Source organism: Saccoglossus kowalevskii, chromosome 3, assembly GCF_978046115.1.
Source record: "Saccoglossus kowalevskii chromosome 3, keSacKowa6.1, whole genome shotgun sequence".
In the NCBI taxonomy this organism is placed as follows: Eukaryota; Metazoa; Hemichordata; class Enteropneusta; family Harrimaniidae; genus Saccoglossus; species Saccoglossus kowalevskii.
Window position 1 is genome coordinate 13,983,399 of NC_140643.1, and position 23,927 is coordinate 14,007,325.

General features: G+C 33.7%; 1 protein-coding gene and 1 long non-coding RNA gene across 2 annotated transcripts in view; one reads left to right on the forward strand and one right to left on the reverse strand.

The window, feature by feature from the left end:
* The window catches only part of LOC146747498 (uncharacterized), a 50,184-nt gene extending 39,576 nt beyond the window's left edge, over nucleotides 1–10,608 (forward strand). Inside the window, exon 2 of the long non-coding RNA XR_014928943.1 lies at nucleotides 10,373–10,608. This is a non-coding gene — a long non-coding RNA (uncharacterized LOC146747498). The remainder of the gene's footprint in view (nucleotides 1–10,372) is intronic.
* Nucleotides 1,293–3,844, reverse strand: LOC102806351 (uncharacterized). The gene is made up of 6 exons (XM_006825045.3): nucleotides 3,717–3,844; nucleotides 3,458–3,482; nucleotides 2,468–3,124; nucleotides 2,120–2,349; nucleotides 1,561–1,835; nucleotides 1,293–1,468 (listed from the first exon to the last, which is right to left on the reverse strand). Exons 1-6 carry the CDS (start codon nucleotides 3,771–3,773, stop codon nucleotides 1,462–1,464), a joined length of 1,251 nt encoding a protein of 416 aa, XP_006825108.1. The 5' UTR covers nucleotides 3,774–3,844; the 3' UTR covers nucleotides 1,293–1,461.
* Nucleotides 10,609–23,927: the final 13,319 nt, after the last annotated feature.

The following is a 23,927-nucleotide window of genomic DNA, read 5'->3' on the forward strand; positions in this document are numbered from 1 at the left end:
TATATAAGATAATATCTAGTTGGAGCATTCTAGCTTATCTTCATTCCGAAGATAACAATTGTAAAATATTGAGTGAGTTTCCACTATACACAGCAACCAAAGCAGATGTTGTTATTTGGGGTAACACTTGGACCATACTCAAGCAATCAAACAAATTACGTTAATTCAACTGAACTGTGCTAGCAAATCAAAAAGGGTAACAGTTAAGTTCAAACGAAATCTAGATTTTTTCCTGGTGGCGGATTGACCATTGGAATTCATGTGGTTGGATCCAACCAATCGAGTTATTTATTTGGAGCAATGATTAACCGTGAATAATCGTTTAAGAGCATTATAAAAACAGCGAGACAGGATTTCCTTGCACGGACAGACATTTTCAGTAATGGCACAATTTTGACCAAAAACAATTTTCTCGTTCTAAAAAGATTGTTAATTTCAATTCAAAATTAGACCTTTTGATTTGTGTCTCCATTTAATAATAATACCCAGATGTTTTGAACAACAGGGCGTCAGATCCATGTGTTTCCAGTGGCTTCAAAGAATTGTGTATATTTAGACCGAATCACAAAACGTTGCATTAAAAAGGCAATAGCACAGACCGTATCTGATCTTCTTTTTTTTCAATGCTGCCCTATGAGTGGCAAATGATATCAAATCTCATCAAAATCCACGGATCTATACTCCTCAAACTTAATTCCTACATGAAAATATATCTTTTCTCGAGCGGAATGCCATGATAATATATCGGACTAACTAGTGGTATAGAATTGTCCCTCGAAATGCCACCAGTTCTTTAACATGATCTATTTTGGATGACTAATTTCACGTCATTTTACTTATTTATTTGTTGGGCCATTTGATCAACGGAAGGTTATGTTTATTTCTTGTCTTCTACCCATTTGTAAGATACGTTTTCACCGATTTTACTAATACATAAATACATATTTGACAATTCTCCTAACTTGTTTGAGTTATATAACACTTTTCAAATGGTATTGTATACCATGTCCTCACATCGACATATTGGTCAATCTGGCTATTTACAGAATAAACAATATGTCTTCTGAGCCAAGTTGCCAAATCGGAGGAATGAAAATTTTCGTAGGCGGGTTTCAGAGTTCAGCGACGAATATGTATCACCGATTCATCTATGTCACCAAACGGAATCATTGATTGCATTTACCTCCGAATATATAAATTACGCGTGCAACCAAAATATCCTTCTCTAAGTACGCGGAATTTTCTCCTCAAAAGTGGCACATCAGTATATGTCAATAATCACACACACACAATTCTGCCCTTTTGCTAGCCCTTTATTGTACCAACAGAGAGAATAGAAACTTAGTATACACCCAACAACCAAACCCACTTTAACTGAATCTGCGTTTCTACATTAAGCCTCATTTATAATATTCATATAGTGAGACCTGTGAGCACCTGTTGACTGTCCAGTGGTATACATTAACATCTGCAAGAAAAAAGTGTGAAACAAATTTTAATCTATCAATCAATCAATCGTCTGATCGTCAATCATGATATTCTGATTGTTTTGATACTTACTGTTTGCCCTGAACTTTCCAGCTCTCTCCAAACTCAATAGGATCCTTTACAATAACACCGTTGGGTTTCTGGAAGTCATTTTTGGCATCACCGTCAGCATTACCAAGCAGACCACACATCTTTCCGCGATAATAATCACCAGTGAATTCAATATTAAAAAAGTGTTTCTTCCCAGTCCAGAATACTTTGAATGTTGTGTCTTTCAACTCGAAAGTCAGTATTGCCTTGTCGCCTTCGTGTACGATGTTTATATTTTTGAGACTGTCATCACTCTCCTGAAAAACAAGTTAATCATATGTTAGTCTATGCTTAATAGCTGATTTCATATTGCAAAATTCAATTTGTGTATTACAATCCAGTCGGTGTGGGCAGTGTTCACTGTATAATATTTCGAACATGTTGTCATATTTGTCTTTGTCGGGACAACAACAACAACCAACCAACACAGACATGATATAGGTAGCTGAAAATTCTGATTTCAACACTAATATGTGCAATAGTATATGGATTAATCTTACTACTGACCATACAATTGATGTTAAAGGAAGTGATTACTTACACTCGGTACATTGTTCTGATCAACGACAACGCTTTCATCTCCGACTGTAACATTGATGGCAACGGCTCTGGTCCTAATTTGATCACCAATATCGTCTCGTGGCGCTAAATCAGCGGTGATTTCAAACTGAGGGTTGGTGCTGGAGCAGTCCTTTACAAGTGTATACCAACAGATGCCTTGAAAACTGTAATCACGTCCGTCTAAAGTAGTTATGTGAGGGTCACCTCCCACTACAATGAAAGAATATAGACGGGATACATTAGAATTCAATATATATGAATGTCCCTATTGTTAGTCATTTGAAATGATAAAATCTACAAATGTCATATAAATTATATTGTGTCTTACCGTTACATTCGCATTCAGGACGATGCGCGGCTGTATGTATTTCATATATATCCAATGTTCTATTGTAAATTTGTATACAAGTTAATAGACCATTAAACCATTCTTGAGGATATAATGCGGCGCCTGCTTGTGCATCAGCTTGAGTTGCTATTTCTCCTGGGGTGAGAACTATAGACGCTATGAAATTCCCATTTAAGTACGCATACCCAGTGTGATTGTCAAAATCGTACACGACAGCCCAATGATACCATTCATACAACGCTGGTACCTTTATGTCTATTGGAAGTACTGGAACTGTGTTGCGTTTAGTAAATATAACACGTGCATACAACTCCGTACCATTTAATATTTGCCTCAATTGAACACCATCAACCGTCGTATTTGGATCGAAGAAGAAAATAGGACCCGCATTACCATACGGATAAACCCACGCCATGATAGTGGTTGACTTTTTCGTGTCGAAAGCACCATTGTTTGGAAAAAATAAATACGAGCTGGGGTTACCACGGAATTCATAAGCGCCGCATCTACGTCCCCTGGCGTTTTCTGGTATCAGCGTTACATTACCCCAAATGTCCTGTGCATGATTATCATTCCCAGACGTGTCATTAAGGAAATGTTTATCATTCAGCGGCCAAAATGCTACAGCATCATTTGCTATTAAAAACAAATCTTTGTTAACATGTACATAAACACTCAAAATATTTAATTATATATATAGTGGTTCTGTATTGTAACAGTCGCCGACGTCTGACAGGCGACTTGTTTAATTATCATGCGAGAATCGTATTTCCTTTTTCTTTTGTTTCTATGACAGTATTATATATCTACTATATAATCTTGAAATCTGTTTAATTCGAAATAATGATCTCAATTATTGGCAACATATAATCCCACTCCCGAGGATATTAATCATTTATTTATTAATCAAATATTGTTAAAATTCATTTGGGCATTTGTGAGCGAACAAAGTGTTTTATATATACTCACGTGATGAGTACGGTATAAAGTGTGCCTGAAACGACATAGATTTATAATAAAATTTATAAAATTATTCATCAAAGTCAGTCAGGAAGCTTAGCAATATCATATTAATAAATATGATAAAAACAATGGAAGTATAACGTAATAAAGTCAAACTTAGATGTAACTATTTTCACCCTGCATTATTATGGTATGACAAATCAAATGACATGGGATTAATCTAATAACACAATCAAGTGAGGGAAAACATATAATATTTACTCACATCACCCTGGTTTTCCAATGCAATGATTGTCGCAACGATCAGTAGAACTCGGATCATCTTTGTATTTGGAGAACGTCTACACGCGCTTCATCAAAAGTTGTAAGTGGTGTATACAATTGCAACTGTGGGCCTTCAATTTATTCTGTGAGTCTCTATTGTCATAAGTTTGATTGATGTGGATTTATGTGTCTCAGCTGTTTTACGGATTATGCGTGGATATTTGTTGGCGTGTGTGTTTCACTGATTGAAGACCTGGAACATTTTAGTTTTGCAGATCACGAAATGTGTTATGGGAAATTTATATGATGTTTTTTCCATTGATGATTTGTTAGTCTTCAATCTAACTGTTTCTTACTGTATGATATAGAATAAACAGTTGAATATACTACTATGGTTGGTGAATACACATACACATCAATGAACTACACATCAATGTGTACCCTTGAATTGAGCGACAGACGACATTGAATAAGAATATTTTGTTTACTGCACAAATAAATATACGTAGAACAATCGAATTCAGCGAAAAGTTGAATTAATGATTTGTTATTCTACAATCTACGTATTTCATGTTAGATTTAGTCAGCGTTTCATATTTATTTGTTTGATTGATGTATCTGTCTCACCTGTTTTGAGGATTTGTCGGCGTTTGTTTGCGTGTGTGGGTCACAGGTCGAAAACCTGGAACATTCTATCTTTTACAGATCACGCATTCGGTTATGGGGAATTTAAAAGATGTCATTCTCCGGCAGCCACCTCAAACTCTGAAATTAGCTCAGCGATGAATTCTGTGGGCACCTGCAGTTGTTACATTTATGATTTTTCAGTCTACAATCTGTATTTCACATACTGTTTTTGTTAGATTTAGTCAATTTGCCAATTTTTGTCATGTGATCGGTGAAACAATTTTTGTGATGTGGGAAATAAATGGCAAGAAACAAATGCCAGTGTTCGCATGTAAAGTCAATTCAATAACTAACAAACAACTATTTCAACCTTGCTAATATATAATAAGTACGTTACTGCACTGTACTCCGTTAGCATTTCTAACATATGGATGCTAAGCTTTTATTTTCCCTAACTGTAGGCCATAACTGAACACAAACATACATTGGCAAATTAAATAAGAGAATTGAGCGACAGAATAATAATAGTAACACGTCGGTTGTACTCATAAATATATGCAAATCACACTTCATCTCAAGCCGATGAACTGCTATCTAGTGTAAGTGGTTTGACATCAGGTGAATGGACTCAACACGATTGCATAACAAAATCAATATCAGTTACTCATATTTTTTGGGGAGAGATGTTGAGTGGCTATATTTGTATGAAGGACAATGTTCCTATATGTACTCCGAGTTCTAGCATATCGTAAAAGCTGGGAAATGTATATACGCCAGAAGAGAATGTTTTTGTAAAAGTGTAGAATATTGGTTTAACTGAAGGTAGAATTAATGGGCTATATAATCACAACTTGAGCAGGACATCACTTCTGCCAAATCATTCGATTCGGGAAAGAATTTGTTTCCATTAGAATGTCGAAATTATTTTCAAAGGGACCAATTGTTTATAGGCATTCATGTTTTCCCATTTTGCTTGTCAATATCTTCTTTCGCCACAGGCCACAGTGGAGTTGTATAGCTGTGCTTTATAAAGAACTGTCTTATGTAGTTTTCAAATAAATTGTGGACTGTTGACTATTGAGTAATACAACTTGTCTAAATTATAGGCATGTTGTGGTTTACGACCCAATCATATTTCAGGTTATATTGTGTAGCGGATTTGCGGCTGTTGCGAGATTGAGTGTTTGTATGACTAAACTTTTACTAGAACGAGGAAACGTCTTATTTTTGTCTGATTTCTTGTTGCTGGGAGTAGAATTAACATAAATTGTAGAGTATGCGGAAAACATAAAGTATATGCAATGTGAGCCCTTTTTTTTATAATTTTCATGTTTCGAGATGTCATCAGAGCCTTTACCATGTCATCGGATATGTTTTCTGTTTCTTTCAAATTCGGTTTTTGTTATATGAGGTATATGAGGTATAATCTGGAACAGTTGATACCCCCTTTTCTAGGTTTACCCATTGCAATTGTCTAGCAAACCGATTAGCATAGAATGGTTGGCTACACCACCGATTGTTATTCTATTGTACATTCACCAATTGTGATTTGTCATTTTGAGACTGTAAATGCATACACGGTTGAGGCCTTCTACCACTGGGATCTTCTTTATCGGTCTCTTCTGGTCAAGCTTGCTTACTATGTTTTGTTTTGAAAACTACCACAATATGTAGATGATTTCACAGAATAATGTATATTCCCGGAGATCAGTCTGTATGGTCACAATAGAAGCTCTTCTTTAAATGTCTCTTCTTTGTAAGTAACAAGCAATTGGTTTGCCGTCGAGTATTGCTGGAATAGCAGTCTCGTCTGAATTCACTGTTCATCATCGGCAATTGCACGTTAATGTTTTGACTTTTTTATTTTCAAAGAAAGGTAATTACAATTACTGTAAAATAGTAATATTTCAACATGTTACTTTTGTGATAAAAATGTAAGTCCATCCATAATTAGTAGTTGTTTTGGGTCTTAATGCTAGTGATAAATAACGCCCAACTCCACTTTTCCTATTTTTTATTTTGAATGAATGGTGCAGTACCAATTCTCAGTTCAGTCACCCAACATTTTTTTCAAATTGTTGACTGAGAAATACAAAATATCTCCAATCGGCTAATTGCTAATACTTGATAACCCAACACTTTTTGAAAATGCAAATACGGGTAAAACACAGTTGCGAGCAACAACAAGTTCAATCAGGCAAAGGAGCACAACCTCATTCCTGCAAGCTAATGCTACTAACATTTTTAAAATACACAATAGCTGAATCAGTACAGTTCATTGATTGTAAATGTATTTAGAAAAGCTGTTGCCACAATAACCTGGTAACTCTGATCATTGATCATCGTCAATATCAACATTCTACTCAATGTGGAAATAAAATAACCTTATACAACATTTACGATTATGAATCGTTTTATAGCTATGTAGAGGTGTGAACATCAGCGAGTGGCAAAATAAAGGAATGAAGCATGGTCTCGAATATGTAGCCTAAAAGAGAATTGTTGAAGTGAACCCTTCTATGACTAACATCTTAGTTATAGAGAGACAATTAAAATACATGTACGTGTTAAAACAAGCAAAATAACCGGTAGTCTGTATCGTATTTTACCAGGTAACATAGCACAGAAAACAAATATTTTGACATACTTTAAAAAAGTTTACAGCTTGCAAAATTAAAAAAAAAAACGGCCAATCTAGCGTCGCTGTTCCAAGAGGCCCAGGGAAAGCAGCAAATTGTTCAATCAGTGGAGACAAATGTATTCTGGGAAAATCGGTGTAAAACGTTGTGCGAGAGTGCTTAGAAATTGAGGTACACCAAAAGGAAAACAAAAACTTCCAGCTAAAACTTTTCAATATTTAGGATTTTTACTTTCCTAAAGAAAAACCTATAGTCCTATTAAGGTCAACTATATGTTGTGTAAATAGCATAACAATAACGTATATTAATCAAAAGAAAAGTTTAATTTTATGCTAAAGTCGGAAATCATATTTCTTTGCTGCGCAGTGACATGTATTATAACACTTGCCTCACAATGCGCGCCATGCTGATCAATATAGACAACCAAAAAAAGTTCCTATTCGATGCTGGTGTCATGAAGCTACTAAATATCACTGTCCCATGTAAATCGTGCAATTTTTTTCACTGGGTGCCATGGATAGTAAGTATGTTAAAAATATTCGCCATGGATAAAGTGAGTCACCACTACTACTCAACTTTGGGTCAGCCAAATAAAAATCAAAGAAAGCTTCGAAAAAAAACTTGAAGGTATTCATGCCGGAGGCATGAAGAACAAATACTAAATTAAAAACACATCTTCAATACACATAAAGCAAAAATTTGGATTATGGCATGCAAAATCTTTGAAATATGTCTTATTTTGACCATAGACTTTGTCCTATATTTTTACAGTAAGCACTTCTAACGTGCTTCTAAATGAGCAAATACTGTATTTAAAAATACTGCAAGCGATAATTAAGTTTGTTCCAAGTAGATATGGTTTAACAATTATAAATATTTATGAAATAATTACCATATATGATGACTTAATATCTTGGTTATACATCATGTCAGACCACAAACTTATAGCACCAATTGCATGTATCTATCTCTAACAGTACTTTGTACATTACTGTTATGCATATTAATAAACACATATGAAACTAATAGCAGGTAATTAATATGCATGGATTTCAATCCTGAAATAATCAGATATGTGGATTATTTAAAATCTCCTATTCATTAAAACATGATCAGTGATACTCAAGATATCTGTGGAGCCCGATAAATTGTTTAATTTGTCAAAATTAAGTAAATAGAAAGCACAAACTTTAACACTAAACTGAACATGTATATGGCTTATCCCTAAGCATCTAATACGTATCAAGTTTTATTGACATAATTTCAATGGTTCTTGAGAAAAAGGTGGAAACGCTTAAAATTGGCTAATTAATATGGTTAATTAGATAATCGGTATGCATATTATGCATAGATTTTCAATAATACTAATCAGTACTGCGCTTTATCCCGGGCATCTATGCACTAAACAAGTTAAAATGCTTAAGTCCAATTTGGGTAATTTCAACCAGAACCTAATCACGTGTGTGTAATATCACAGAGCATCAATGTACTATGTTTCATTGAAATCTGTTTAATAGTAAACGAGAGACAAGTGGAAATGCTTAAAATCAGTTTATCAATATGCAAATTAGGTAACTAATATGTACAGAATTTCTGTGCGCTGTTCTAGAGCATGTGTACCATATTTCATTGAAATCTGAATAATAGTACATGGGAAACAAGTAAAAATGAAAATTAGTTAGTTAATATGCAAAATAAGTAATTAATATGCACGGATTTCAATCAAAACCAATTATCCCAGAACATCTATGTACCAAGTTGCAATGAAATCTGTTAATTAGTTCTTGAGATATCAATGGTACAGACACACACACACACAGACGCACTAACAGCTTCGCACACGGGAGTCAAAAATGGTAAGTAAATAACCTTGGCTGCAAGGTTGATCCTCATAATGAGCAATATGCATGTAACACACTTGTGCTTCAAACTAATATTTCTGCCCGATCTCTTGAGTAAAATGCCGCGAAAAATTGATCACCATAATTTTTCATTCATGAGATGACTTTTCCATGCCTAACAGTCGTTATGTGGTACAGCTTGTCTGTGCACTAGCCTGATAATAATCAGTCTACAGTAAAACAATACTGGTGAGCGGGTGTTTAGTAACATAAACCCCTTTTTGCACACTATTGCAGCATTGTGTCAAAGATCACAATAATCGTTTGAATATGATTGACAGAACGGGCATGATGTAATGTTGTTTTTATCTGTCGGTTTTGGTGAAATTTTACCCAATGTTTTGTATCATGTCGGCTTTAATTTCACATTAAACCTAAAAACCTCAATTTTCAACAACAGAAAAAAACCGCAATAAGTACAAAAAACGAATCAATGTCTATCCGAATACGTTCTATGCAGCACAAAAATATTAAACAAACATGGTTGTATACAAATATGCTTTATATTAAATCTCTAATACACTGCATGAAAAATAAGTGTTCGCCGTCCGAATATCAAAACGCTAAATTCGTGCATGCAAAACTGTAAGACAGTGCACTAGTTCTATTTCATTCATTCCCGCCACTTCACTATCAATTTGGGGAAATAGTTGAATACGCCCTCTCAAAACGAAAATTTATAACAGAACAACTCATTTATGACACTGGTATAACTGAATTATCGCTTACAACCTCAACGTAGGACTCGACTGACACACCCTCAATGTCACTACACCCTATTAAATGATTTCATTCTTATTGATGTAGGATTGTTAAAGCGGCGGCCATATTACCAACACCTTTTCACACAGTACGGAGCCAAACCATCCCTAAAGGCCAGCATCACTCACGATTTTAAAGACCAACAAGTACAGTACTTACATATAAAAACTGTACAAGTTACTCGCTAGCCACACGCAAAGAACAAGACGAAAGACCAGTCGATCGCTAATAACACATGTCCTAGCAATGCGAGTAGTTGTAGTGGACAGTGTGATTGGTTGTGGTGTCATTATTGTTGCTGCATATCTTTGGCGTTTATTTTCTGAGTTTGCGCGTAGAATGTTTGAAACTATATTGTTCATATCATACGTTGAGAAGGACAGCCAATATTATCTGAATGTTGGTTGAACTGGTTGAAGTGCAATAGTGGTTAAAATAGTTTTGTTTGATGATCACTTCAACGACAAAGAGCGTAACTATATTTATAACATCATTGTGGTTATTTGTCAAGTGTGCGCATCTTGTAGAACACTCCTATTTGATTTTCAAAACATGGATTTGAACCCGTAGTGTGGTCTGAATAGCAGGATGTTATATTACTAATCTGAAATGTACTTATAGGATCAGTTCATGTATAAGCTTTGCTATATCATACTGAATTTACTATTAGTTTTTACTATGAAGGGGCAAAAAGTATTATTTCCTATTATTTTTGCTCTTATTTGCAGGTTTGTTTCGAAGGCTCATCTCAGTTAAAAGATGAAGTGGTAGAACAAACAGGGTGTCTAGAAAAGTTGTTATGTAAAGTGTCTGGCACTTCATTAATCAGAAATATACACAGTGCTGTACTTTTTGCCTAAAATAATAACAAAATTAAAACAAATCAATGTTTGCAGTACAATTTCAATTCACTACTACAGCATGCGATTGTCACTATGTAAATAAAATGGATATAATAGATGGACTTGCCAAGTGTTATTCGTTTTGTTATTATATGTTTTTTTTTACATTTAACCTTACTATAACGTTTTTTGTGTATATATATATATATATTTTTATCCTTTTTTCACTTGTTATAGCAGGCATACCATGCACATAACAGATGTTTGTAGTCTCCCAGGAAAAATTCACAGGAAGTATGGAAGCCATTTTTACATTTCGTGTGCAATTGGTTCTCCTATACAGGTATAATGTATGATGGTGCTTTTAACGTTGGTCGTTCATGTGTTAACTCTAATGCACACGAATATGTAGTATTGTTTAAAATGTACTATTAGTTAAAGTTGAATGACTTTGTAGTTAACATTTGACCTGTACGGCAGTCCGCTAGGATAATGAAGCCATTTCGTAATTGTTTAAGCTTTAAACTACGGATTCCATTTGACAACATCAATCAAGTATGCACGCTGTTATCAAAAGATTTAGGCCAACATTTGCTGACTACGAAAGCCAATTGCTTCTTTAAAAACCTATTAATTAAACATTAAACCTAATTAATAAAACGATATTGTCAATACCACATATTGTTATAATGTTGGCAACAACTTAGATATAGTCAGATGTACAGAACGTAGTCAAACTAAGACATAGTTATAAATTAAAAACTAAAAGTATAAAAGGAAAACACCGTCCAAATTGAACGTTTCACATCTGGAATCCCACACAAATCTCAGCATTTCTAGTTTTGTGCAAATCGAAGCACATTTGACGGTTAAACTGATACGCTATTTTATGTCTTGTATATTTTAAGTGAAAACATACACTTATTTACCAATAAATGTGTTGTCAGGATGAACAAGACGTGGTTGGCGATCTAACGTTATAGTCGTGGTTTTTAAAAAGAACTTTTCAAACAAACATAAATGAAACTTTTTTGAGAAGACGAGAGAAGTTTATTTTGAATATAGCAATATAAATATATGATATACTTTAGAGATAAATTATTTTTTTCTTTTTTTAATAACCAATTATTCACTTTCCATTTTATTTGATTATAAGGCGAAAAATTATATAAGATAAGATAAGATAATTCTTTACAACCTTATAGAATGAATTTCATATCTATTTTGGTTTATGAAATGCAATAAAGGTGTTAAAATAAACATAACAAGTTAGATATCTAATATCTACTACAATACAGATACATGGAATAATGTAAAAAATATTAATGACCCATTAGGTGGTTTTCTCTAATGGTATTTGCTGTTTTTATAAATTTGATAAGCTCTGTTAGTAAATATTTGTTGTTTGTATTCAATATATGAATGAATTTTTCTTTGTTTGTACAGTGTTGAAAATTGTTAATTTTCTTTGAAAAATGTGAATATAACAACTCTCTTTCATCTGTGTAAAATTCACATTTTGTGATGTAATGAATTTCATCCTCAAGTAGGTTGCATTTAGTACATTTTCTGTCTTCTGTTTTTATTTTTGGTCCTTTGTGCCTTCCCATCTCGATGTTTATTTTATGGGCACTTAGTCTCAATTTTGCTAATAGACCGATGTTTTCTTTATTATCCAGGATTTTAATGTATGGTTCAGTATTTATATTTTTCTTCAGTAATGTATAAGTTCTTAGTTTTGAATCTGGTCTTTGATTATCTTGGTTCCATTTATAATTGTAATATTCATTCACTTTTTGTTTAAACTGGTCTTTTTTAATTGTTTCTAAATTCTTAATATCATACAGTTGTTTTATTTTATGCAGATTCATTAACCATGTGTCATTATATTTGTTTTGTTGTTGATCTTTTATTGCGTCATATACGAGACTGATTGGGCCATTCTTAATAATATTTTGGTAGTATATGATTGCATTCAGTTGTATTTTTGCTAGTAATGGTAGTCGTCCAATTTCCATTCTACTACCAATGTTACTTGTTCTGTTATTAACATTTAATAATCGTCTACAGAACATTAAATGGTGTTTTTCTATACACGTTTTGTCCCAGTACTCTGGTCTGCTATTGATTCCCCAAATTTCTGCAGCATAAGTTAAAATTGGTGTCTGGATGCCCTCAAATAATTGTAATTGTAAAAGCATGTTTAACTTGTTTGATGTTAATACTGGTTTGATTGCTGCATCAGCTTTTTTTGCTTTATCTATCAATCTTTCCATGGTCATGTTTATTGCCCCATTTGTATTAAATGTTACCCCTAGATATGTGAATTGGTTTGTTTTCTCAATTGTGTTTAGCCCATATGAGAATTCTGTATTTTTTTTATTTATGACCATCTTTTGTGAAAATCATAATTTTTGTTTTTCTCATATTCAACTGTAAACCCCATTGTTTTGTATATTCATAAAGTGTGTCTAATGACCTTTGTAAGTCTTCTTTGTTAATAGCTGTTAGAACAATATCATCAGCGAATAGAAGTGAAGAGATGTTTTGACTATTTAGGTTTGGACTATCCATTGTACAGTTATCAATGTTGGCTACAAAGTCGTTTATATAAATGTTAAATAATGTTGGGTTTAATGGACACCCTTGTTTGACACCTTCTTGAATTTGAAAGCTCTGGGTCACTTTGTCATCTAATTTAATTTTGAATTGCATATTCATATACATATGTTTTAGGACTCGATATGTATCCCCACATATGTTGTTTTGTAATTATTTTATGAATAGTCCCTCTCTCCAAACTGTATCAAAACATTTGTTTAAGTCTATAAAGCAAGTGTAAAGCTTCTTGTTTTTTGATTGGTATTTTTTGATCAGTGTATGTAATGTCAGTATATGATCAGTTGTTCTGTGATTGCGTCTAAAGCCGGCTTGGTTTGTATGGATAATGTTGCTGGTTTCAAGATGTTGTGTTATACGTTTATTTAAAATTATTGCAAATAATTTTCCAATTGTGTTACTTGTTGATATGCCTCTGTAATTGGCCGGATCATATTTGTCTTCTTTTTTATGTACTGGTGTGATTATATTTGTGTTCCAACAATCTGGATATTCCCCACCTTTGTAAAATCATATTAAAAATCTTTTGTAATGCTTCTGCTATAAATGCATGACTATGCTTTAGCATTTCAGATGGGATGCCATCAATTTCAACTGATTTTCTTGTTTTTATCTTTTTCAAAGCTTCATTGATTTCTTTAAGTGATATTTCAGCGTTCAACATATTATTTAGGAAATTCATATTTTCTAATTGCCTTAATATTTTCTGTATTTCTGATTGTCTCTTTTCTGAAGTACTAGTATTTTGACTGATATTCTGGAAATGGTTTATCCAATCATTGTATGGTATTTTAGACACAATGCTGTCTTGTTTTCTCTTTGTGTATTGTCTTATTACCTCCCAAAATTTCACTGTATTTTCTTCATTATCTATGTTGTCTAATTTTTGTTTCATCATTTGCCATCTTTCCTTTTGAAGTGTTTTGACATATTTTCTGAATAGTTTTCTTTCTTCATGATATACTTTTCTCAAGTTTTCATCATAAGGTCTCTGTTGTATGTGCTTGGCAAAAGTTTCTAGTTGTTTCTTCATTTTCATACAGTTTGAGTCAGTGCATTTTACTTTACTTTTCTTAATGTTTTTTCTGTGTTTTGTCTTTTTTATGTTACATTGTTTGGCAATGTTTTCTAATAAATTTTGAAATTTTGGGGTTATCTCATTTACATGTTTTTTTGTGAAATCAGTTTCTGTAAATGACTTTATTAATTGTTCACCTTCTTTTGTTTTTAAAAATATCTTGTAAATATCTGCTGCTGACTTCGTCCATTTATAGCTTCCTGGGTGATTTTGCAGGTTTTTGTTTATGTTAAACTCTGTTTCTGTAAATGTTGGCATTTGTATTGTTGTTGGTATTGGACAGTGGACACTTCCTGGTACTAATGTTTTGACTTTAAAGTTCAAAATACATTTACTTAATCTATTGTCAGCTAGAAAGTAATCAACAGTGCTGGCACCTCCATTGTCAGCATGGCAAGTAAAGTGACCAAGTATGTCACCATTATATCTAATTAAATTTTTAGTTCTGGCATTAAAATCGCCTTGTATCATTATTGCACCCTTCTCTTTGTAATTTTGTATTTCTTGTTCAATAGCCTGGTAAGGGTTCATGTCTAAGTTATTCGCATACCACGAGGAATCAGCTGGTGGGACATACACCATGCATAAATAAATATCTCTTATAAGATTAAAATATTTTTACCAAACGCTTCAGCGTGGTATTAAGAATTTGTTTTCAGGGTTTGAGATTGAGAAGACAGTCGTTCTTGTGAAACAATGGACTTACTTCTCCAGGGTATCAAGGGTATTTATGATTATTTGAAGTGGGAAACTGATACTTTATGGAAGAGCAAAGTTAATTAACCCCGCACATTAGTGATTGGTCTAGGCTAGTTGAAGACGTTTATAGAGGGGTGACTCGCTAGAAGTATTCACCGTGAGTCCGTAATTTTTATTCTGGTTTTTATTACAACACATGTTACTGTCAGGAAGGTTTAATGTCTTGTATTCGCATAATGTGAAAATATATTGTCAAAATATATACGGGTGCGTGTATGCGTGATGAAACTATACAAAATTTGCTCTACGCACACCCGTTTCATGTGTTAAAAGAACATCGCGATTTTCTCATGGAATTGTTAAATCTTGGTATCATTCCCAACTGTCACCAAACTACGTTTTGACGACTCGTGTGCAATTGCAAGAGAATATTTCAGGTATACTCAAATTGAATCTCAGCACTGTGCCTTTTATAAATGTTATGGTTCTGTTGCAGCAAATCTCCGAAATATTGGGGCAGCAAATTTGCAAACTCGCTAGCGAATTAGCTAACTGCTTGGGTTTTGCTAAACAGTTGGCTTTCGAATCTCAGTTAACCCAAGCAGTTAGAGATGCTGAAATGTTCGAGTTACGGACATCGAGTTACGAAAATATTGAGTTACAGAAATGACCACACCCATATTTTTAAACCACGCCCACTTTTGTGAAACCACGCCCAAATTGTAACTCGATGTTCAATCAACAGTTAACAGAACTTCGAGTTACAGGCAACATATATTTTTATTTTTGTTAAACGTTATAATTTGGGCGTGGTTTCAACAATATGGGCGTGGTCATTTCTGTAACTCGATGTCCGTAACTCGAACAATTCAGCATCTCAAGCAGTTAGCCAATTCGCTAGCGAGTTTGCAAATAGGCTATTCAAATACTTCTTTCGTTGCGTAAAACTAGCTTTCGCCAACGTTCCAGTGCTGTAGGTTCATTTTCCAGTCACAAAAAAGGTATTTGTGATCACTAGATTGGTCGATAGATGTTTTAGCTGGTTACAATCATGAAAACTGCAGAACGGTTCTCCGCCATGAATTTGTAGGCGGGTGTCAAATCCCCGGTCTATGCAACTTCTCAGGACTGTAGGGGCCGAATGATCAACGGAAGAAGGCCAACCGACAGGACTGTATTCATGACTAGTTTCATGGGTTAATAGGCCACTCCTTTGCTTCAATTCCAACTATATCTCTGGAAATATCACTTGCCGTTTATCATCAATATTTCGATATCCCTCAATGTCTCGATTGCGTGTCTGGTAATTCTAACTAACTACTATTTCGCAAAATTTTACCAGCCTTGCCTCCACCAGTCATTTAAGTCAACTCCCATATTGTCCTTCACAGTGAAGGGTAATTACTCAGAACATGAAGCTATAACCACAGACCGTCTAGGTGCTGTAATTAAACCCTTGTATAAGCGCCGGTTAGACAGGCTTGAACTATGTATGTGAAGCCAGCCGAGAGGTATATTCAATCATATAGATTTCTCATTGTTTGGTAACTATTTGCTGCAAATGCAACAAAAATCAATATAAAAATATTACCCACAAAGCATTCTACAGGTTACTTGTTTGTTAAGTTTTAACCATTGTGTAAAATCACTAGAGTTCTGTATCACAGTAATACCAGGTCTTATTGATTTCTTTATATACATGCTTATACCACCAGAGTTTTTCCATGCTTTACTATGTTGCCTGCGAATTTTGTGATGAACATAGTATTCTTGTGGTGTTGGAATTAAATCAATTGATTTCTGGTCTAGCCACGTTTCTGTAAAGGCATAGATGTGATAATTTTGAATACATTTCTCAATATTGATTAACTGTTTTGTTTTAGTGTCTACGTTTTGTGATATTTTTGGAATGTAATTATAACGTAATCCATGTGAGTTCCAGTGTCCAATTGTCATTATGTTTTGTGTAATAACATTTTTCTTATATTTATTTCCTTTCATGGTTTTGTGCATTTTACCATTACTGTGTACCACTGCTTCTTGTCCTGAGTTGTGCTAGTTGTTTTTCTAGGTTTTTTAACGACGCAAGTGTAGTCACATTGAGGTATTAGTATCGTCTGCGTCCTGTGTAATCTGTGTATCATTTTCTTGCTGGTATTCATTTCTCTGTTTTCTGCTGATGGTACTCTTTAGTACTGAAGCATAAGTACCGGTAGGTTGGTTTGATGCATTCTTGTTGTAGTTTGTATGTCTAGTTGGATTTGTTTGAAATCCCCATGTATTATTTTGCATAATCCTTCTTGTTTTTGGACGTGCTTCTAATGAAGAGAAATCATTTATTGCAGATTTCATGTTATTAATGAACAACTTTACACCCTCATTGTGGTTGATATGTATGCCATCATTCCTAAGATTACGTAGTTGTATGTTATTCATACTGACTCTGTGGATATCTTTTTTGCTATCTTTGGTTTTAATCTTGTCATTCAACATATCTATCTGTCTCTTGTTATTTTCCAGCCAGTGTCTTCTTGGAAATATCTCGCATAAGAACAGGACTATATTTGGAATTTTCTGCTTTATAATGAAGATAAGATCTTCATAGTTTTTCCAGATATCGTCACTGCTAGTTCCATTGTCAATATTATTACCAGCAATATTAAGTGTTAATGTTTTTATAGTTGTTGGGAATTCATTTTATAATATTGCCTGTCTTATGGTATCTATAGTAGCACCACTGTACGTTAACACCATTTGATTCTTTGCTAAATATCTGTTATGTATAGAGGATGACTGAGAATCACTCATAATAAGATGTTGTACCCCGTTTGGTATTTTCCTGGGTTGACGTTGTTTTCTGACATACTGTAACATTATTGGTTCCTTAGTTGTTTTTGTTGATGTGTAACTAGTGTCTTTTTGCTCTGTTGATTGATGGGATGGCTGATTGGTTTCATCTACAGCTGTTACCAACTTTTCATTATTTTTAACTTTTTCACCAACTTTATCTATTTGTTCCACTACAACTTCACATATCTTTTTTCCCATTTTCTGAAAGTTGTTTTCATTTGTGTAGCTGCTTGTTGTTTGTTTGTCCATTTCTTTCTTTAGTCTGTTTATTTCTGAGTCCTTACTTTCGATAATTTCTTTCAATTGAGCTGTTTCAATAGTCATTGAGTTGTTTTCAATAATTGTGTTATTTATCTTTACTCGCATCTTTTCTATGGTGTCTTGTTTCTCTCTAAGTTGCATCTTTATTTCTTCATCTTTATGTTTTATTTCCTTCTGGAGTATTTTCACATCTACTTGAATATTGCATTTTGTTGCAGTAGCTGAGGCTACTTTATGAAGAAGTTGATTGAAAGTGTCAGTAATCTTGGTATCCATGTTTGAAAACAGTGAGATTTGCTGATGATGATTATCTTCAATTAGTTCAACAAGTTGCTGATTATCAATGGCTTGTATCTTTGGTGGTTGTTTTGGTGACGTAGATGTATCTCCATTTATCATTCTTACTGGTATTTTGCTGGGAGTATCTTCTTTAACAAATAGTAAATGGGTAGATTTGTTTTGGGTGGGAGTTAACGGATTGGTGTATACTTTCTCAACTCCATTCACTACTTGTTGGCTGGTATCGCTATTTTCGATGTGACCATTTGACTGTGGTCTGTCTGCTGTTTTTTCATCTTGTCTGTATTTTATGGGCTTTCTAGTGTTTCTTTTTGGGTTTCTTCTTGTTGTTTCGGCTGTTTCTTTATTAGGCACTTCAATATTCAGTTGTAATTCCTGTTGAATGCCTTTCATTAATATTTTCCCTTCATTCATTACCCATCTGTGGTATGAATTGCCTTGTATTAAAAGTGTTCCATTATTGTATACTTTGATAGTTACTGTGTGGCCATTACTACTTGTGAGTTTTAGCTGTACACTCTTTTCATCTGATTTTTGTTCATAAGGATAGTTACTCTCAGGATATGTATTTTTTAAACAGGTAATCCATAGGTCTGTGTAGCACTTATTTGAAGTCAGTGTAACTGATTGTTTGTTGATGTTTATCTCAATGTCGTTACCCTTCAGTTGATCAAATGATTTAAAAAAGTTCTTTAATTTTTCACTATCAAAATGCTCTTCCATACTTTTTTCATTGACAGGTTTTGTGGCAGGTACTATAGTAGTATTCTGCATGATCACTGTGCACGTGTTGTCTATAATGTATTGTCCTTGTTTGAGTGTTTGAAACACTGTTCTTGGTTCTTCAAAATTGTTTGTCTCATTGTGTCAGCAGTATAAACAGTGTTTATGCTGCCTCAATGGATTGTATTCATTTCTTTTTGTCTCATTACACAAATAATCACCCAACAGGTATAATGAGGAAACTTCTTTATGTAGAAATTACAGTTCTTTAGTAATAGATGACTTACATGTTATAGCATATGGTTATATCTCACTTAGATCTCAGTTGCTGCTGTCTTTGTTCTTTAACCTTGGATTCCAGCACACATTTCCAGTGTAGAGTGCAGAGTATTTAAATCCATAGAATATATGTCTCTCTAAGTGGCTGCTATACTTCACAAAGTGTCTCACCTCTTCTACTAATCATTCAGGAATTAAATCCAGTAGATGTAATAGAACAGAAACTTAGACTATTTTCCTAGTTGATTTGCTGACCTTGCTGTTGTTCACTTGTAAACATTCCTTTGTCTGCCAGTTGTCAGTCTTTTCCCCGTTGCTTGCATTTAGTTATCCCAAATAACTCTTCTCTGGTTGTATATAGTGTAGTATATCTTTATCAGCTCCAAAGACTAGATGTTTATAAAACTTGTTGTTGTCCACCTTATGATATACTGCATAAAACTAAAGTATTTTGAAGAGAAAAATGTCATGGTACTGACAGGAAGTCAGCCATCTTGATAGATATAGATTTGGTCAAAGGCAATGTCCAGAATTGATGAAGGGAAATTTGAAAATGTTGGACAGAAATAAAATTAACCACATCAGAACGATTTAAAACAACTTATTAATGACTGAGCTATTTTGATATATGTGAGGCTATTTACAAATACATAAGTTACAATTAGAATATTAATTGCAATGTCACGTGTTATGCTCAATAACACTTGTTACATAGACATGATTATTTATTAACTATTTATCACTGGTGCCAATTTCTAATATCTCAAAAAATGAGATTTAAATTTGTATTTTGACAATAGTGCTCTGAAATAAATCTGACTAGAAATCACATATGTAAAGTTCTACACTGTGAATCACATTGTTTTCACATCGTGCATCTCAAATAACAGACCTATATTAGTCGTCAAACTTTCCCAAAATATCTCAATACTCTCAGCACACAATTCTTTTTTATATGCGTTTTCAAGTTAGGTTGATTTTTCAAGTTAAATTGTCTTCTTATTTTAGTTACAACTCAAGCAATTTTTATCTGATCATATTCAAATACGTAAATCGTATCAATCACTATGATATGTCGATGTCAACTAGCAAGTTCAATCTTCGAGATATGTGGTAAAATGTGGCTGAAATATAACATTTTAAACTGCTGATGAGAACTAGATGTCAGTAAAATGCTCTACAAGATATATCAGTTGAAAAAGTCATTACTCAAAATAAGTAATATGACTAGTTGCTATCTTTGATCTTAACATGGAACAGACATCGTGAATATGTAGATTAACATGTATAATATAGGTACTAAATTTGACAAAAAAACAACTGACAAAGCATGACCATTTTTGCCCTGATTTATAGCCAGTATTTTTCGCACAAACTGTTTCGATATACTACGGCATTGTTACAGTAATTTTATATTCATCTTACGCAAAAGAATATCGTTTATCGTTAGTTTCTCTCCATTTGTTATTTAATCTAGATTCTTAATAGGCAAAGTTTTAGATATATTCCATATCCGGAACTGTCACATTTCTCCATCAGACTTGCCTGGACCAAGATATTCAAAATTAATATTGACATCACTCACGACACGATTGAATTTGTAAAGTGATTGCGATATTACAGTTATCATATCTGTTGTTCAATGTTAAGCTACTGGTTACACTTTCCTATCTTGAACATTTATAACAAATATCATATATGGTCAATTGATATTTCAGTTATACCACTTTCCCCACCCTTTCACTATAGCCCTGATTGCATGCCCATCTACACAAATGCATGATATAGTGTAGGTATGCATAATAATGAGGTCACATGGGCATAATTACAAATAGGTTTTGCCCCACAAGTTTCAACTACTATCTTAACGAATTGGAAGGATCCTGTTCATTTTTGCTTCAGTTTTTCCTCAAGATATTATACAACAAATTTGCAAAATATATACTCCAAATGCAACCGGGTATGATGGTATTTATCCAAAACTTCTGCACATTGTATCATAAATAGTTCATTATCATAACTAAAAGAGATATTCCCGGATAGCTTGAAAATTGCAAAAATTATTTCCCTATATATGGTTATATGTTTTGTAAGTACTTGCAACTTAACCAGTGCTATAATAGAGATACTATTATATCACTGGTTAAGTTGCCAGTACTTATCTGCGACAATGCTCAAAATATTACAGTTATGCATATTAATGAGGTCACATATATGGTCATCTAATATTTATTTCATCATATTATGAATCTTACTTGTGTGCAATTATTCTTAGTAATACTTATTTATTGAAGAAAGTTTTGTAATTTACATCGAGCTGTTTTTGCACATATTCTAGATATATATGTTACTTTTAATTAAAACAACTTTAAAATTTTTACTGTAACATGATAATATGTAACACATACACTATGTGTGATGGTGATAATACACATGTACGTCCATGCCAGATGATTCACTTGTGGGAAGAAATTGAAATGTCTGACAAAAACAGTCATTGTCATGAAAAAAACACATTAAAAATACTGTCAAGAATATCAATATAATATATTCATCGTCCATATGTTTTCAATCATACCACAGACTCACTGGTCTTATGTTTATGGGCTGATGGGCGCTGACCTTGGTACATCCGCAGAACGTTGTTCCTCTCTGTGGTTTGTGTATGGGAAGCTGTGCGTGTAGTTGGACACCTTTCGAATCAGTGAGATCTGCATTAACTCGACTGTCAATGCTGCCTTTAGCTTGAGTGTTACTACATGCCAAGCACGCGAAAATTGACGCCTACAAAGGAGAAAAAGAATGACTCTGCAATTGGACCTTAACCTGCTTTGTAAAATAATTACATTGAGTGTTTTGCCTATGACTGTACGAATTTAGTGTTTATATCAAAGCATATTTCTAAATTTGTATAAGCCCATATTTTTGTTTATATATTATTTGTTTTGATTATTGGTTCGTTATTCAGGTGTTACCAATATCACTAAAATTGAAATTGTTTATATGTTTAATGTGGTAGCGACTATTAAGTAGTTTAAGTTTCAAATGTTAAGACATTAAAACATCATAAAAAATACTGGGTATAATTTCACCGAAACCGACAGAAAAACAATAACAAATGCTAGTTCTGTCAATCATAACTCAAACGATTATCGTAACCTTTGACACAATCCTTATAAATTATGATCAAAATGAGTTTATTTTACTTAACATTATTATCAGGCTAGTGTACCTCTTAACGACTGTTTGGCAACAAATCTTATGACCTATTATAATAATTATGAGAATCATCCTTGGACCCACGGTTATTTTGTCTATTTTTGTTGACCCAAAGTAGAGTAGTACTTGTGATTCACTTTTTCAACAGATACTTGCTAAAATAAGTTCCTATTCATAAATCTAAGGCACTCGGTGAAACAGTTGCATATGCACTTGAGATGACCAGCTGATGTACATGAAATAGTGACCAACGTCGAATCAAAATTATAACTGGTTCTCTGTTCTGAGCTGCACGACTCAGACGAAATATGATTGCCCACTTCTTCTGATCAATATACGTTATTGATATGCTAAATAAACACCGTATAGTTGAGAGTCTGTTAGCCATTTCCTGTCAATCATTGTGTGGCCAGTCATGAATAGAGAAGGAAAATGCAATGTTCATCAATAAACAAAAATAAGTATGGGAATACTTCAATTAAAATATTAATAACTGTCCATTAATGACCGGACAAATCAGGACTATTGGTTTGTATTGTAATCGCTACAACTCACACAAAAACAATGTGCTTAAAATAATACCATTGAAACACTTGTCTCTAAATGAACAACGTAACACTGAAAATGTGCCAAAATACTAAAAGTAAAGTGCAAGTTGATAATTATTACCTTTCAGTGATGTACCTCAATTTATAAGTAATCTCTGGCAATGTTTGCACCGTTTCTTTCAAGAATGCATTGGGCAATCTGGGTTGCTGAATATTGGGCCGTTAATCATTGTTGGCGCCCCCATCTCCGTCACCCTTATCAAGCAGCCTACACATCTTTCGCAAACATAACCCATATTGAAAACGTGTTTTCTCCCAGTCCAGAATATCTTGAATGTCCTGTATTTCAGCTTGAAACTCAATATTGCGATGTTTATATTTTTGAGACTGTCATTACGGACCTAGATAACAAGTTAATCATACATTAGTCTATAAATAATAGCTATGGTCATATTTTACTAACTCAAAATTCGACTAGTACATTATTATTTATGTATCATCATAACGAGCTTCGTTTCATGGCGCAGTGAGTGTAGCGTAGTTGGTAGCATGCCTGCCTGCAGTGGCGAGGCGAGTGCCGTGATGTCGAACTAGAATGTTGCGACCCAAGTGATTAAACATTATTAACAATCTAATGTGTCGATCTGTCAGGTATGTCTAACGCTCAAATGCTGGCATAATTTCAATTTCCATATTGCCAACTGCCATGATGGAAAATCTGATTTAGCTAAGTTCCTTTTAATTTATATTGAAGCGACCAAACTAGACAAATATAGAGAGTATGAATACATTACAGACAAATGACAGAAATGAATAATTAACGTACTGTAGTAATATTTAATTGGGAAAACAAACTATTATTTTA

What these genes read in the sequence shown, in the direction of transcription:
- LOC102806351 (XM_006825045.3), bottom strand. Translation starts at nt 3,773, where the DNA reads ATGATCCGAGTTCTACTGATCGTTGCGACAATCATTGCATTGGAAAAC. An exon ending in CTTTATACCGTACTCATCAC is followed by an intron (nt 3,125 to 3,457) that starts GTGAGTATATAT and finishes TGTTTTTAATAG; the next exon opens with CAAATGATGCTGTAGCATTT. An exon ending in ATCAGAACAATGTACCGAGT is followed by an intron (nt 1,836 to 2,119) that starts GTAAGTAATCAC and finishes CTTGTTTTTCAG; the next exon opens with GAGAGTGATGACAGTCTCAA.